Source organism: Eufriesea mexicana, unplaced genomic scaffold (genome assembly GCF_001483705.2).
Source record: "Eufriesea mexicana isolate 0111107269 unplaced genomic scaffold, ASM148370v2 scaffold1369, whole genome shotgun sequence".
NCBI classification, from domain to species: Eukaryota; Metazoa; Arthropoda; class Insecta; order Hymenoptera; family Apidae; genus Eufriesea; species Eufriesea mexicana.
Genome location: NW_016909479.1, coordinates 342,336 through 354,997, shown reverse-complemented (window position 1 = coordinate 354,997; position 12,662 = coordinate 342,336). Strand labels below are relative to the sequence as shown.

At 39.7% G+C, this 12,662-nt stretch overlaps 1 protein-coding gene and 1 long non-coding RNA gene across 3 annotated transcripts in view; one reads left to right on the top strand and one right to left on the bottom strand.

Annotated features, from left to right (window-relative positions):
- Positions 1–1,917: 1,917 nt before the first annotated feature.
- The window catches only part of LOC108548016 (probable serine/threonine-protein kinase mkcC), a 15,450-nt gene continuing 4,705 nt past the window's right edge, over positions 1,918–12,662 (bottom strand). Inside the window, exons 1-6 of one of the 2 annotated variants that reach the window (XM_017900773.1) lie at positions 12,475–12,656; positions 6,934–10,514; positions 4,877–5,010; positions 3,225–3,719; positions 2,833–3,087; positions 1,918–2,706 (exon numbers count right to left, since the gene is read on the bottom strand). In XM_017900773.1, coding sequence (XP_017756262.1) covers positions 2,500–2,706; positions 2,833–3,087; positions 3,225–3,719; positions 4,877–5,010; positions 6,934–10,514; positions 12,475–12,557 — 4,755 coding nt within the window. In that variant the 5' untranslated portion in view covers positions 12,558–12,656 and the 3' untranslated portion in view covers positions 1,918–2,499. Of the gene's footprint in view, positions 2,707–2,832; positions 3,088–3,224; positions 3,720–4,876; positions 5,011–6,933; positions 10,515–12,474; positions 12,657–12,662 lie in introns of those variants that run through there. The other variant, XM_017900775.1, reaches the window with a different exon arrangement.
- LOC108548017 (uncharacterized) lies at positions 10,523–12,259 on the top strand. The gene is made up of 3 exons (XR_001890242.1): positions 10,523–10,665; positions 10,760–11,064; positions 11,314–12,259. It is a non-coding gene; the product is annotated as an uncharacterized LOC108548017 (long non-coding RNA).

Below are 12,662 nucleotides of genomic sequence, written 5' to 3'. Positions count from 1 at the left end.
ACAAGAGGTGAGTCTATATATAGAGGCAAGAGAGAGAGAGAGAGAGAGAGAGAGAGAGAGAGAGAGAGAGAGAGAGAGAGAATGAGAAAAAGCGTGTATGCGGCCCTGTGGGCGCCCCGCAGTCGCTGCACCGTCAAATAAGTCTGCACTTCTCGCTAAAAGCTTCGATTTCGAGCGTCTGTGTTCTCTCGAACGCTCGTTCTTTCCTCTGGGTTCTTCGCGTTTGAAGCGCTTGCCCCTCCCTCATTTCACAAGCAGCATCTTTTTTTATTTTTAGTTGATGATATCCGTGATATTCAATAAAACCGTTAATACCTAAGTCTTTTATACAGTGGTTCGATAACCAGCTAAAAGTTGTGATTATATTTTAATTATTCCTATCCTTTAGGATTCTTTAGGAGTATAGGGATCAGGCAGGTATGCAAATGAAACAGAGAACACGGTTTCCTTTGATATTAATTTTATACAAAATGTCATCGAGTGTTTTTAAATCACGAAACACTTATGAAGGTATTAGAAATCCTTGCTACAGTTGATCATTAACAATATTCGTTACATAAACGAAGCTACAACCGGCTATGAAAGCTTGAACATTCTGTTGGAGTAAAGTAAAAAATGTTTATATTGTTACTTGTCAAACATCCTGTTTATAATAATCGGTTAAAGAATAGAGCGTAAGAAGCCACGGATTTAGGGTCCATTGACCGATCCTCTTAGCCGGTCGGTTTTTGCAGACTCTTCCTATGACGTCTCTTTCCTCTCTAAATCTTTCCTCGTTTCGATTCTTCGAGCTACTTAGCCTCTCGATTCGCCCCTTTCCTCTTTGCTGATTCGATCTTCGCTTCGTGGAACTCGTACGTGCACCTTTCATCATTCCACGTTCTCCAACGTTTCGCTTCCTCATAATTCGCATAAGAGTTTTCGTTAATTACATTCCAAATAGGTCAAACTCGAGACCATACATCGATATGACAATAGACGATTAGATTTTTATGATTCCTTAAAGGAGATTCGTTTATTTAGAACTTCAAAATAAAAACAATTTTGAATTTATTTCAAGTTTCAATTAAAGATAGCAATGTCCACGCTCTTTAAAGAGTAATTAATTGTTAAGTACTATCCCTCAATTCGCCATCCGTGACGGAATGATTCAATTGAATCAATTAGCCGATTAATGGGTTTATCAACTTCTACTGTTTCTTCGTTTCTTTCTAACTCTGCTCTTTCTATACATGGTTCTTCTCTTTATTACTAATTAAGGATTAATAGAATCTAGTTAATATCATGCTCGATTTAGTTTTCTTTTTCTGTTAAATTAAGTTTGTTAATATCTTAGAATTAAATTAGGGACGAAAAATGGTGCTTAATATTTTAGACATTCATTTGAAGTATCCTGGAGTCTCCTTCGACGTGTCCCGACTTCGTTGCCGAACCATGCCAATTCCACGACGTGCTAAAGTTAGCGTATAGTCAGTGCGGAGCCAAGTGTGAGACCCGAGAAGAGAGAAGAGAGGAAAACGTATAAAGAAGAGAAAGAGAAGCGTGGATGGTGGACAGGATGGAAATAGAAAAAAGAAAGAATGAGTCGATGAAAAATGGAAGAAAGGGGAAGGAACATGAAAGGTGTAAAGTTAACGAAAGAAAATGAAGCAAAGGAGGGAGAAAAGGAAGTAAATAAAGAGAAAATGTGGTCCTTTTGGAAAAAAATAAGTAGAAGGAAGATAGGAAAAGCGAGAACAGCTTGTGGGTGGAAGATGCTCAAGACAGTATTTATCGTGGCCAAAGTAATGAGCCACTCGGAGTATTAATAACCTGACCGCGGTGTAACGTTAGAGGTTTAGAATAAACACAGGAACGCGCTTCAATTAGAGGTCTGTAAACGTCTTCCGTTTCTCTGATCACGATATTTTCCTTCTGAAACATTCTGGTACTTGTTACGCTAATTATAATTTAAAGCACGTTGGACAATCTTGTATTAAAACATTGTTGTAGCCGACGATGGTAGAACTTTTGTTTTATCATGATTTTCTTTTAGGAAGGATATTTAAAAAAAGAGAAACAGGATGTCATGGTGGTTGAGTTGCGTTTACCACGACTGAGCTTGGCTCTTTTTAAACTGGAATCTCATTCAAGTTCCACGGATGGCTAAACTAAGTATTTATCAACGCAACACATTCCCTACGTTATAAAAATCTAACATCTATCACCGGAAACAATCCAGGAACATTGACTTTTGGTAGAACCGTTCGTAGAACTTCTTTTTCTGGTGAATGTTGTTCTGCTGCCGTTCTGAATTATTTTATTGAATCTCAGCTAATCGTCTTTCCTGATAGGCTTTAAGTAGCGCTAGGTTTCCTTCGTTTCCGAAGAAACGTAACTACCTGTTCTTCCGTTCGAATCAACTCTCAGACGATCATTGGGATCATCGGTACCACAAGACAAGAACATTACGTTGAATACCATCAACGTGCTAAACTGTGCACGCCACTGATAGTTCCTTCAGTCTGTTGCGTTTGGATTTGTATATGAGAACCCACGGAAGACGCCCTGGTCCATGGAGGTAAGGATTTGCTCAGGTACAGGAGTCAGTCGTGGTCTCTCAGCAGTAAATGCTCTATCGAAGTATTTAGTATCCAAAGTATGATCCAGGGCTGGTTTGAAAGGTGGTTCCAGTTGCCTCCTTTCTAATCTATCCCATGGTAATGACTGGAAAAAAGAATATATTAATTACTTATTGGATCAAAATTTGTAACAGACGTATTAATTATACAGAATGGTCTTCAGCCTTCGTTGATAGAACAGTTTGCAGATTGATTTTATGGAATTAATTACTTGGAAGAAAGAGTGCAACGCGATTTCATGACCAGGCAGCCTCTTTCCAGCATCCTTTTCCAGAAGTGCTATCAATACGTCGCTAGAATCTTGGCTCAGGTAACGTGGTATGAACGGTCTTTCGTTGCATATACTCCAAAATAACTCGTCCTCATCACACCCGGAGAATGGTGACTGTCCCGTGAGCATCTCGTACAGAAGTACGCCGTACGACCACCAGTCCACCGCCTGATTGTATTTTAGTCCCTTTATGATCTGCAATGCGGAAACAGCAGGTAAATTAACTGAGACTAATAAATTGCTTAATTTTGGAACTTGGATCTCAAAAGTAATTGAGAAGATATGTCCCTTTAGAGAAAGTATATTTTATTACATCCATAATCACTTTTTACCTCGGGAGCCATATAATCAGGCGTGCCACAGAAGGTGTCGGCGGTTCTGTCGAGGAAAATTTGCAGCTTGCACATTCCAAAATCAGCTATCCTAATGTGTCCCTCGAAATCTAGCAGTACATTATCCAATTTCAAATCTCTATACACTATTCCCTTTTTATGCAAGAAATTTAAGCCAGACCAGATTTCTGCCGCATAGAACCGAGCTCTTGGTTCCGGGAAACGACCTGACTTTTGAATGTGGAACATCAAGTCGCCGCCGTTCAGATATTCCATAACAAAAAACAAGTGGGAGTCTGTCTGGAAGGTGCAAAATAGGTGACAAAGATACGGGTGCCTCGTGGCTAGAGTCAAGACTTTCCTCTCAATTAGGGTACATTCTACATCGTCATCTTCGAGAACTACATCCTTCTTCAAGCATTTCACTGCGTATACACATTCAGTGCCACGGAGTTCAGCTAATAACACCTTGCCAAAGCTGCCTTTTCCTAGGACCTGGAAAAAAGTAACGGAGATCAAAATTTCCGAGAAAATCATACCAAATTGATGACAGTAGTTAATTGATTAATTAAAAATTTATTTATTGAAAATTAGATTTAATGGACCTAGATTTTAATTTCTTTATGTATTTTAAAGTTTAACAAGTATAAACCTATTACCAAGGAAGACCTAACTTTGGGCTAAGCATTTGCCGGAATTGTTTTAAAATGGCATCAAACAATCCTGAAAAGTGAGGCAAGGTTTTGTTACTAGATAGAAATTCAGGTCTGACAGAGTAAAAATGGCACACGGTGAAAAGTTCACGAGTCTAAAGCGAGAGTAACGCACGTGAGAGTACCTCTGACTCGATAAAAATAATACGTTGCGTGTTGCTAATTCAGGTGAGTCTATTTGCGCGTGGGTCCTCCGAAATATTGAGTTCGTTTTAAACATTCTCTCCTATAAACAAGCTCATTGACAAATGTCGACCGAGTCCCAGAAAAACTAAAATTTTAGACATGGAATTGCGAACCATTTACTTTTGACAAGACAATGTAGTGTCTGGAATTATAACCACATTGAATCGATCACAAATTCGAAGATCGAACGTTGCTACCTCCTCATCGGGATCACTTTGGAAGAAACCTTGTGAGTCAAGTTGGGTTCACGTGACGCAGAAATACACGTGATTCAGATTGGCTTTCAACTTGGTGAGCCAAGGCAACTCATAAATTTTCGGTAACTATATCTATAGGCAGTCAGGAAGAATCCATATAAAATTCATCGAATAAGAAATACAAAAATTCTCAAAAGTACTTCAACTAATTCAATTTTTTAATAATAAATACATAAGAACGTTTTACTTTCCATGTGATTCTATGCAAATGTTTGAAACTTAAACAGTTTTGTTTATTTTAGATTTATTTATGTGGAAGATTTCGAAAGTTACCGATGAAGAAGAAAAATTATCGTTCTTGCTCTTGACAGGAGGAAGATAATCTAATGCAAAAGAAGTTTTCATTTTCATTTTGCGGTGGATAATTTAAGCGTTTCGTCAGCGAAATTTTCAACCGAGACCTTGGCAGCGGCTTGAAAGTTACACGTGTCGTGGTAAATACGTTCGTTGTGTCTAGAAATCGTTAACAACTATTTGCAGTGACTATTAAACTTACTTTCAGGAAGTTAAAATCTGTCACCGCATATTTCTTGAACCTGGGTAGGTTAGTGGCCGGTGGTGTAATCCTTCCACTAGGGAAATGATCTGAAGAATCCGAGTTCCTTTGCGTGTCCGACGACTGTGACGGTGCTATGAAATAAAAATAGCAGGTACATGGATCAGTACACACTGATTGAATCAGTTAAAAACTCTAATGTCATAGTTAGTAATCTTAATTTTATAAGTACAACGTAACTGATTATAGAATACTTGCAGTGGTTTCTCTTTAAAGTCTCACGCCGTAAAAATTTCCTTTTGGAATGTGGAAGATACTTACTAACGAATGGAGAGGAACAAGTAATTATTAGACAAGATTCTCTATTTGTAGGAAGAGAATAATTATGTTGAACTCTCTTCCGGGGTCTCTTCGAGCCAAAGAATGTCTGGTTCCTCGAGTATTCGTCAAATCTCGATTAATAAGCGCATTAATTGTCGAACCAACTCTGGCACGTAAACATACTGAATGTTGGCCGACTTGCATTTCGCGAAAATAGAGCTGACTGTCTTATGACGCTAAGAGGACTTGAAGAACACACCGTAAATGATCGATTAGGAGACAGGTAGGAGGATTATATCTCGTATAAGTACCAGAGACCGATTTAACGATGATATAATTTCATTTCGGGGAGGAATCGTGGTATAATATACTAAACCATTTAATAGCCAGAACGAATGGATTTATGATACCCACAAAGAATAATAGCAGACTTCTAGATGAATATACTCCCTAGGTCAGTCCAAAAAGTGAAAGGTTGTTGGGAAAAATTGAACAAATTGCTTAAAAAACATAAAATTTTGAGAAACTTGATTTCTTCTTTGATCTTTATTCTCTGCGAATTTTAGTAACTCACCTCTTCTGAGCGCCTGCAAAGCTTCCGCCACAAGTTTTTGGTTCAATCCACAAAGATTTCCGGTCAGTTTCTCACATTTTTTGTGACAGGCCATGTCGCAATCTATTTTTAAACGTTCTGGATCTTATTTGTTTGATTTTGTATCAAATACCTTTGATCCACCTTGTTATTTTGTAATGAAAAACGCGAATTTAATTTGAGAACAGTGTTCCCGCGAAGCTCATTCTCTACTGATACCCAATCAAATCATCATCATCCATCTAAATTTATCTCGAAACTCATGTTTGCAGCATCAACTAAACGCGACTACATTATGATGCCTAGAATATTGTTATGAAACAGCGCCATGTGTTATAAATAGGAACATAATACGTACAAGTGTGTAAATCGATTATAAATCTACATACAAAACGACAATTAGCCATTTCTAATTAATTAATTGTATTTGCGTCTAGATTTAAGTCTAACAATTAATTGTGTGTATGTTCATTAGGATATTGGAGCAGAGAAGAATGATAGGAATTCATTTGTACGATTACGTTACTTCCTGTAAACAAACTGACGAATAGTGTCATTGACTCTGTGACAACGATCTTATATAATACCGAAGAACTGGCTTCACATTTGCAACAGGAGCACGTGATGCTGTTGGATCAGAGAATGCGTCTGGATGTGGAACAATTACGTAACAGCTGATCGTTTTCTGATACTCGAACAGCCAGATCGCAAGACTTTCTTCTAAGAAATCCGTGCAAAAATAGCTCATCCACGGAAAGTTAAATCATGTATTAGTTACTAAAAGCGCAAAAGTAAACAGTAAAAGCTGTTAGCTACAAATTAGCAAACTGCCAAATTCTCAAACAACCAACATTATTCGTAATTAAAATCCAACAATATCCACCATTACAAAGCCACCGTTAGTATATTGAAATCAGCATATATCTGAACATAAACACTATCCACACTCAGAATGGGCGGTAAATTTCCTCGAATTTGTTCCAAACTTCCTGGCAGTTTGGTTAAACAGAATGCTGGGATAAGGCAAACGTAAAAGAAAAGAAAGGAAAGAAAAAAAGAAAAGAAAGAAAAAAGAAGAAATGGAGTTACGCAATCCGTGTACACTAACAGAACAAACGATCCAAAAATACTATAGGATAAGTACTGGATATCCTTGGCGAACCATCGAAGCCAGAATCGTTGCTCCTGGTCGAGTTCATCCTCTTGTGTTCTGGGTCATCATCAAGCTCCGTACACGTGGATCCGCTGCTCTCTGTAGTTGCTGTACTAGTAGTACTTCCGGTGCTGTCACTGCTCATGGATGCTGTTCTAGAGTGATGTTTTTTCCTTTTGACCTTGGCTCGACGAACTTTGGATAAGTCTCTAGGTGTTGCAGTTAGTAATGCTGATGGAGTCGTGTAGAACATTCTGATTAAGTCCATGGGACGCTGAGTAGGCGTATTTTTGGGGCTGGTTCTAGAGGTAGTTTTTGTTTCCGGAGGCTTCAGAACCTCCTGTTTCTTGGAGGAATTCTTCTTAGATGATTTACTATCTTTATTACTTTCCTTCTTAGTAGAGCTTTTCTTTGTCGTAGAAGCTTTCTTTTTTCTAACGATCTTCTTCTTCTTAGAGGATTCTGGGCTGTTTTCTGGACTACAGGTCACACTGGCTTCTTTGGAAGGTACTGGGGTGATGTCTTTCTCAGCTGCTTCGACGTTGGAAAGATCACTGTGATTATTCCACTTCGAGATCTTCGATAATCCAATATCCGACCACTCGTTGGTGGGTGTTTTAGGTTCGTCCTCTTCCTCTAGGATCTGAGAATCGGATGCGGTCGGTGTAGGCGTCACCACAATGTTTATTATCGGCACAGGAATCTCTGAGACTGGCGTAGAGACTTCGGAAGCTGGAACAGAAGTATCTGGAGTACTGGTCACAGACTTGGAAGAAATAGTCGATGTTGAAGAGTCTTCCCTCTTCAAAGGAGCCTTCTTCACGGTCGAGTATGCATCTTTATAGACCTGGTCAATGTTTATGGATAAGTCCTTCTTCTTCTTTAACCTCTTTTTCAGATTAGGATTATCTTGATCAGGCTCAGATTTCTTTACAGTAGCTGCAGCCGTATCAAAGCTGGGTATTGTGTGCTCAGTCTGGAAATTGGACAACTTTTCCTCGGTCTTTCTCTCCTCCTCGATTACGGGGATATTACTGAGCTCGGCCGGCGGAGTGGCGACGCTTATTTTAGGATCAGTCTCTTTTTTCTTGTCCAGCTGCTCGACGCCGAGGTCCTCGACCGCCTGACCTGGCTCCGAGCTCTTGGAATCAGCGAAATTAAATCCCTTGTTAGCCGATTTTGTCACTTTAGGACTTTCTGGTCCCTTGATCTCGCTCCAGAAATCTATAGATTCGGTGGATGTACTTTTCGATAAGCTTCCAATTTCTCCATTTATTGATGATTTTTCCGGAGGTATTTTATTTTTCAAGTTATCATCCGCAGATATAGATTGTTTCAAAGCCTTTGGATCTATCGACTGTTTGGTTAAAGCAGGCTTCGCATCCATACTGATGCTTCTGTCTAAAGCAACTGTGCCCTCAGCAGGGGTATTGGCTTTGGAAAATTTATTTCTCCACGGGATCTTGGACTCTTTGTTTGCGTGCTCCTCAGTCTTCGTTGTATTCTGCAAATTGGTTTTCAGTGCAGCTTTGTTCTCGACCTTATCGCTTTCAGTCTTCGTTTCTATCTTAAAGGGCGATCTCGAAACTTCCTCATCGCCGTCTTTCAACATTTTCCTAACACGCGGGACCTTCACCTTGTTATCCTTGCCATCCTCTATCACTGACTTTCCTTTTTCCTGATCAACGTTTCCGAATTCTTCTACCTTCTGCGTATCACCCTTGGGATCTTCTAACAAGGTCGTCTTGGTCACGCGCTTGTTGCTTGCGTCATCAAGGGAAGTGGAAGATTTTATGAACGTATTATCTTTCTTTAGGGATTCCCCAGGATGATCTACATTCGCTGCCTTATTAGAGACACCAACTGTGGAGGCGTCCTCCAAGGTCACGGCTTTGTTCACCTTCTTTTCTGACAACGGAGATACAACGTCCTCGTCACGCTCGACTTTTATCGGCTTTGCCAGGTACTGCGGTTCTCGTAACGGACGCTTTGGCGCTTCTACGGCATTATTTTCATCCGTATTAATTTTAGACACTTTTGGCAGCCTGTCCGCGACCGATGGAAGCGCTCCACTGGCGCTGCTCTCGCTCACCAACGGGTCGACACTTAGCGTCACGTTCTTCTCTTCAACCCCTGTCGTCATGGACTCCTTAACAGCTTTCTTGAACCCCAAGTGTTCTTTCTTCGGTACAGAGATGTTTGGTGACTCAGGAAATTCTGGGACCTTTTTATTTATCGCTTTTGATTTTTTCTGCTTGTATATCTCAGTAGGTTCCTGTGATATTTCTTTCTTTAGCTTTTTATCCTTGAGGGGAGTCTTCAGGTTAGTATCCTCAAACTCTTCTTTAATCTCCGTGGATAATATTTGATTAGATTTTTTCTCTTTAGGGGGCTCTTGTGTTTCTGGCTTTACACTATCGACGAAGGTATCTAACTTCTTGAGGGGGTCACTCTTCGAGGACTCTGGAGGTGTCTTGACCGTGACATACACGCTGTTTCTTGAGGTATCCTTTATATAGGGCTTTTTCGCAGGTAACACGACTTCTGTCTCAGATTCTTCTTCAACAACATGCCTATCATTTTTCCGTGTGGGCATCTTTTTGGGAATCGGGATCCTAACACTCTCTCTGAATTGTTCTACCGTCCCAGTGTTTACCCAGATGGTAGAAAAGTCTCCGACGCTATTACTGGCTTCAACTTTGAACATCTGAGATCTCGATTGCTTCCGACCTTTCTCTTCATCAGTTTCACTTGTTTGAACATCTGCAGACATCTCACTGGAGGAACTAGTACGTTCCCTTAAATTATCACCTGTATCAGGCGGTGATGGTTTCTCGGTAGTTTTCTTTTTCTTCTTTACCTTTTTCAAAGTCTTCCTAATCTTTTGCGCTGCAGCTTCTTCATCGTCCTGCGACATAGTGTCTCCATCTGTGCTCCTGAAGAAGCTGGGTACAGTTCTTGGCCCACCAGGTGTTCCTTTCTTAATTAAAGTTCCTCTGCGGACTGCATTTTCAATCTCAGCTTGCTCCTCGGCAACTAGAGAGTCGAGTACCTTTGCTTGGACTTGAGCGTAAGCCACTTCTCTTTCTATCTGTTCAGGATCCAACTGAATATCCGCAGAAGATCTTCGTCTTGTAAATCTTCTAGTAATCTTATTTTTTATCTGTTGCAGATCTTGGTCTTCTTCTTCTCTGTTCAAACTGATCTGATGGTATAGTTGCACACGTTTCTCTTCCTCCTCTAATTTTTTGTCCTTGATTAAGAACTTTTCTACCAATAATTCGCCTATAGATTTCTCGTGTCTTTCATTATGTTGTCGCAAAGCAGGATTATCTTTCAATGCCTGACTCCTGATTTTGATAGTGGGCCTATCTCGACGTAGACGATTTCTTTGTTGATTCTTGTCCTGAGGCAGAATCCTGGGCGTCGAGACGTCTATATCGGCGGTGTCAATCACGCGTCTGGGCCGGCTGGGTACCGACACAGGGGAGTAGCGACGCAGGGTGGACAGCGGGGACTCGGAGATAGTCGACAGGTGCGGCGAGTATCGGGACAGCGACGAGTGGAGCGGTCTATGCGAATAACTTTATGAAATTCTGATTGCTAGACAACGTGGAGGATTCTCTGATTTCTTTCTCTAATAATATTCATAAGATTTATGGACTTCAAGAAATTTAAATTTAGAACGAGAAGACCCAGAACGTAATGCACTCTTGTTTGAAAGTAAGTGGAACATAAAAAAAGTATTTTGAGCTGCCAAAAATAATTTCGGCCGTTGGAAAAGATAAATAAAATTACCAAATCATTGTTTTGTTAGTTGCATAACACCTAGAGGAGTCAGCAATTTTTTCGCAGCATCATTGCATCGAACTCGACCTGATAAGCACCCGATTGCATCGTTTCAATGCCAGAGTTTTGTTCTCGTGATGCATTACGTTGCTGGGAAGGAAAGTGCATCGCGAACACTTGTTACACACGTTGACTCTCAATTTGGCTCGGCCATGGTCACGAATGATTGACAGACTTCGATTCATGAATCGATCGTGCACACCTCACTGGTTGCATGATGACAAACAAGTGGTAATTGAGCACACGTGTTTCTAATGGCCGATATCAGTCAAGGTACATAATTATAATTTCTTATTGCGCCTTCAAATGGCCATTTTTTACAAAATCTACAATCATTTTCATTATTATCATGTTTCGTTTAATAAAAATAATTTTCTTTTTAAAATCGTTTTAAGGATACTATTATTAAAGGTATTATATATAATATATAAATTGTCTTACATTTTGAATATATCAATTTAAGTATCATTTTATACTTTATATCATTTATAAATGTTAATAGTAATCTTTTTTATATTACAGGAACCACAACGTAATTTCAGGTTCCACTAGAGGATTTTTTGGCAGTGCAATGAGTACGGCAGACTTTTATCATGCAGAAACTACACGTCCAGACATCTGGCTATTTTTAAATGCTGATATTCTCGATGATTCCGCCACTGTTCCTGATCCTTCCAATTTATTTCAAACAGCAGACTGATCAATTAATCGTCACTTTACGTTTTGCTAATAAGTTTGTGGTTTGACGGATTGTGTGTCATATCCATTGCTTGCCAAAATTCGGAATAACATTCTACTAAAGCTATTCTAATTACAGAGAATCGTGTGCGTACAATTCCACGCTCGTTGCATCAGTGTGTCTCAATCTGTGACATTTTCTTTTTCCACTTTGGATAAACCAAAGGGAAACTAGGAGATGCGTCTGCTATTTTGGTCGACATGCTTCTTTGTTTCTCCTCCGATGTCGCGTTCACGTAACTGTCCACCAGAGGAGCCTCCACGAAGACGAACGTCACTCCGCGACCAAGAATAATGGTCTGCGAAGGAAAAGCGAGGAAAGAAAGCGAAGAAAGGGGTCGCTTCTTGGAATGCTATTTTCGTGTGGACCATTTGGATGGACAGGGGACCAGGGGGGAGAAAGAATCGCAGAATGTACCTACCAGAGGACGCTGCAAAATGACTAGTATTTCGAAAAAGATTGTACTTTGTCCGAGAAAAAGAGAGCATCTGTCTAACTGTTGTGTAAGAAAGTCAGACGTCCAATAGGAAGTTCTTAGGTTTAACAAATGTAGTAATAGAAAATGATAGCTGTCATGTCGAAATACAAAAAATTTTTTTTGTTATGAGGAACATAAGTTATTAAGAGGAAATTGAGAATGTGATACAGGACAAATGTAAACAGAAGTGGTCACTAAGATGTAACATAATTTAAAAAGAAAAAAATCATCTACCTAATATATCAAAAAAATTGGTTACACTGTGTTAAAAAAAAAAGACAATATTAAGAAAAAAAAACTGTTTTACATTGAAACCACAAAAAGTAGTTCTGACGAGAAAAAAATTACCGAAAACTGACTAAGGCATTTTTTGCAAAAAAAGCTAAAGAAAAGAAAGAAAGAATATATCGAGTATATCAGCAGGATTAACAGGAGAGGGAGACATTTGGAAAGAAGAGAAGCTTACCGTGGTGCACCAGTCATCAGTGAACTGTGATTAGAGAATGGTCCTCCATAGTAATAAGGTAAACTTTCGCCGTAGTAAGACATCGTGGCAAATGTTATCCAACGGATTCACGTGTACAGAGTTGCTGAAGGACTCGTATTTGAAGAGGGAACACAAACGGGAGGCACGAGCAGTGGACACGAGCGGTT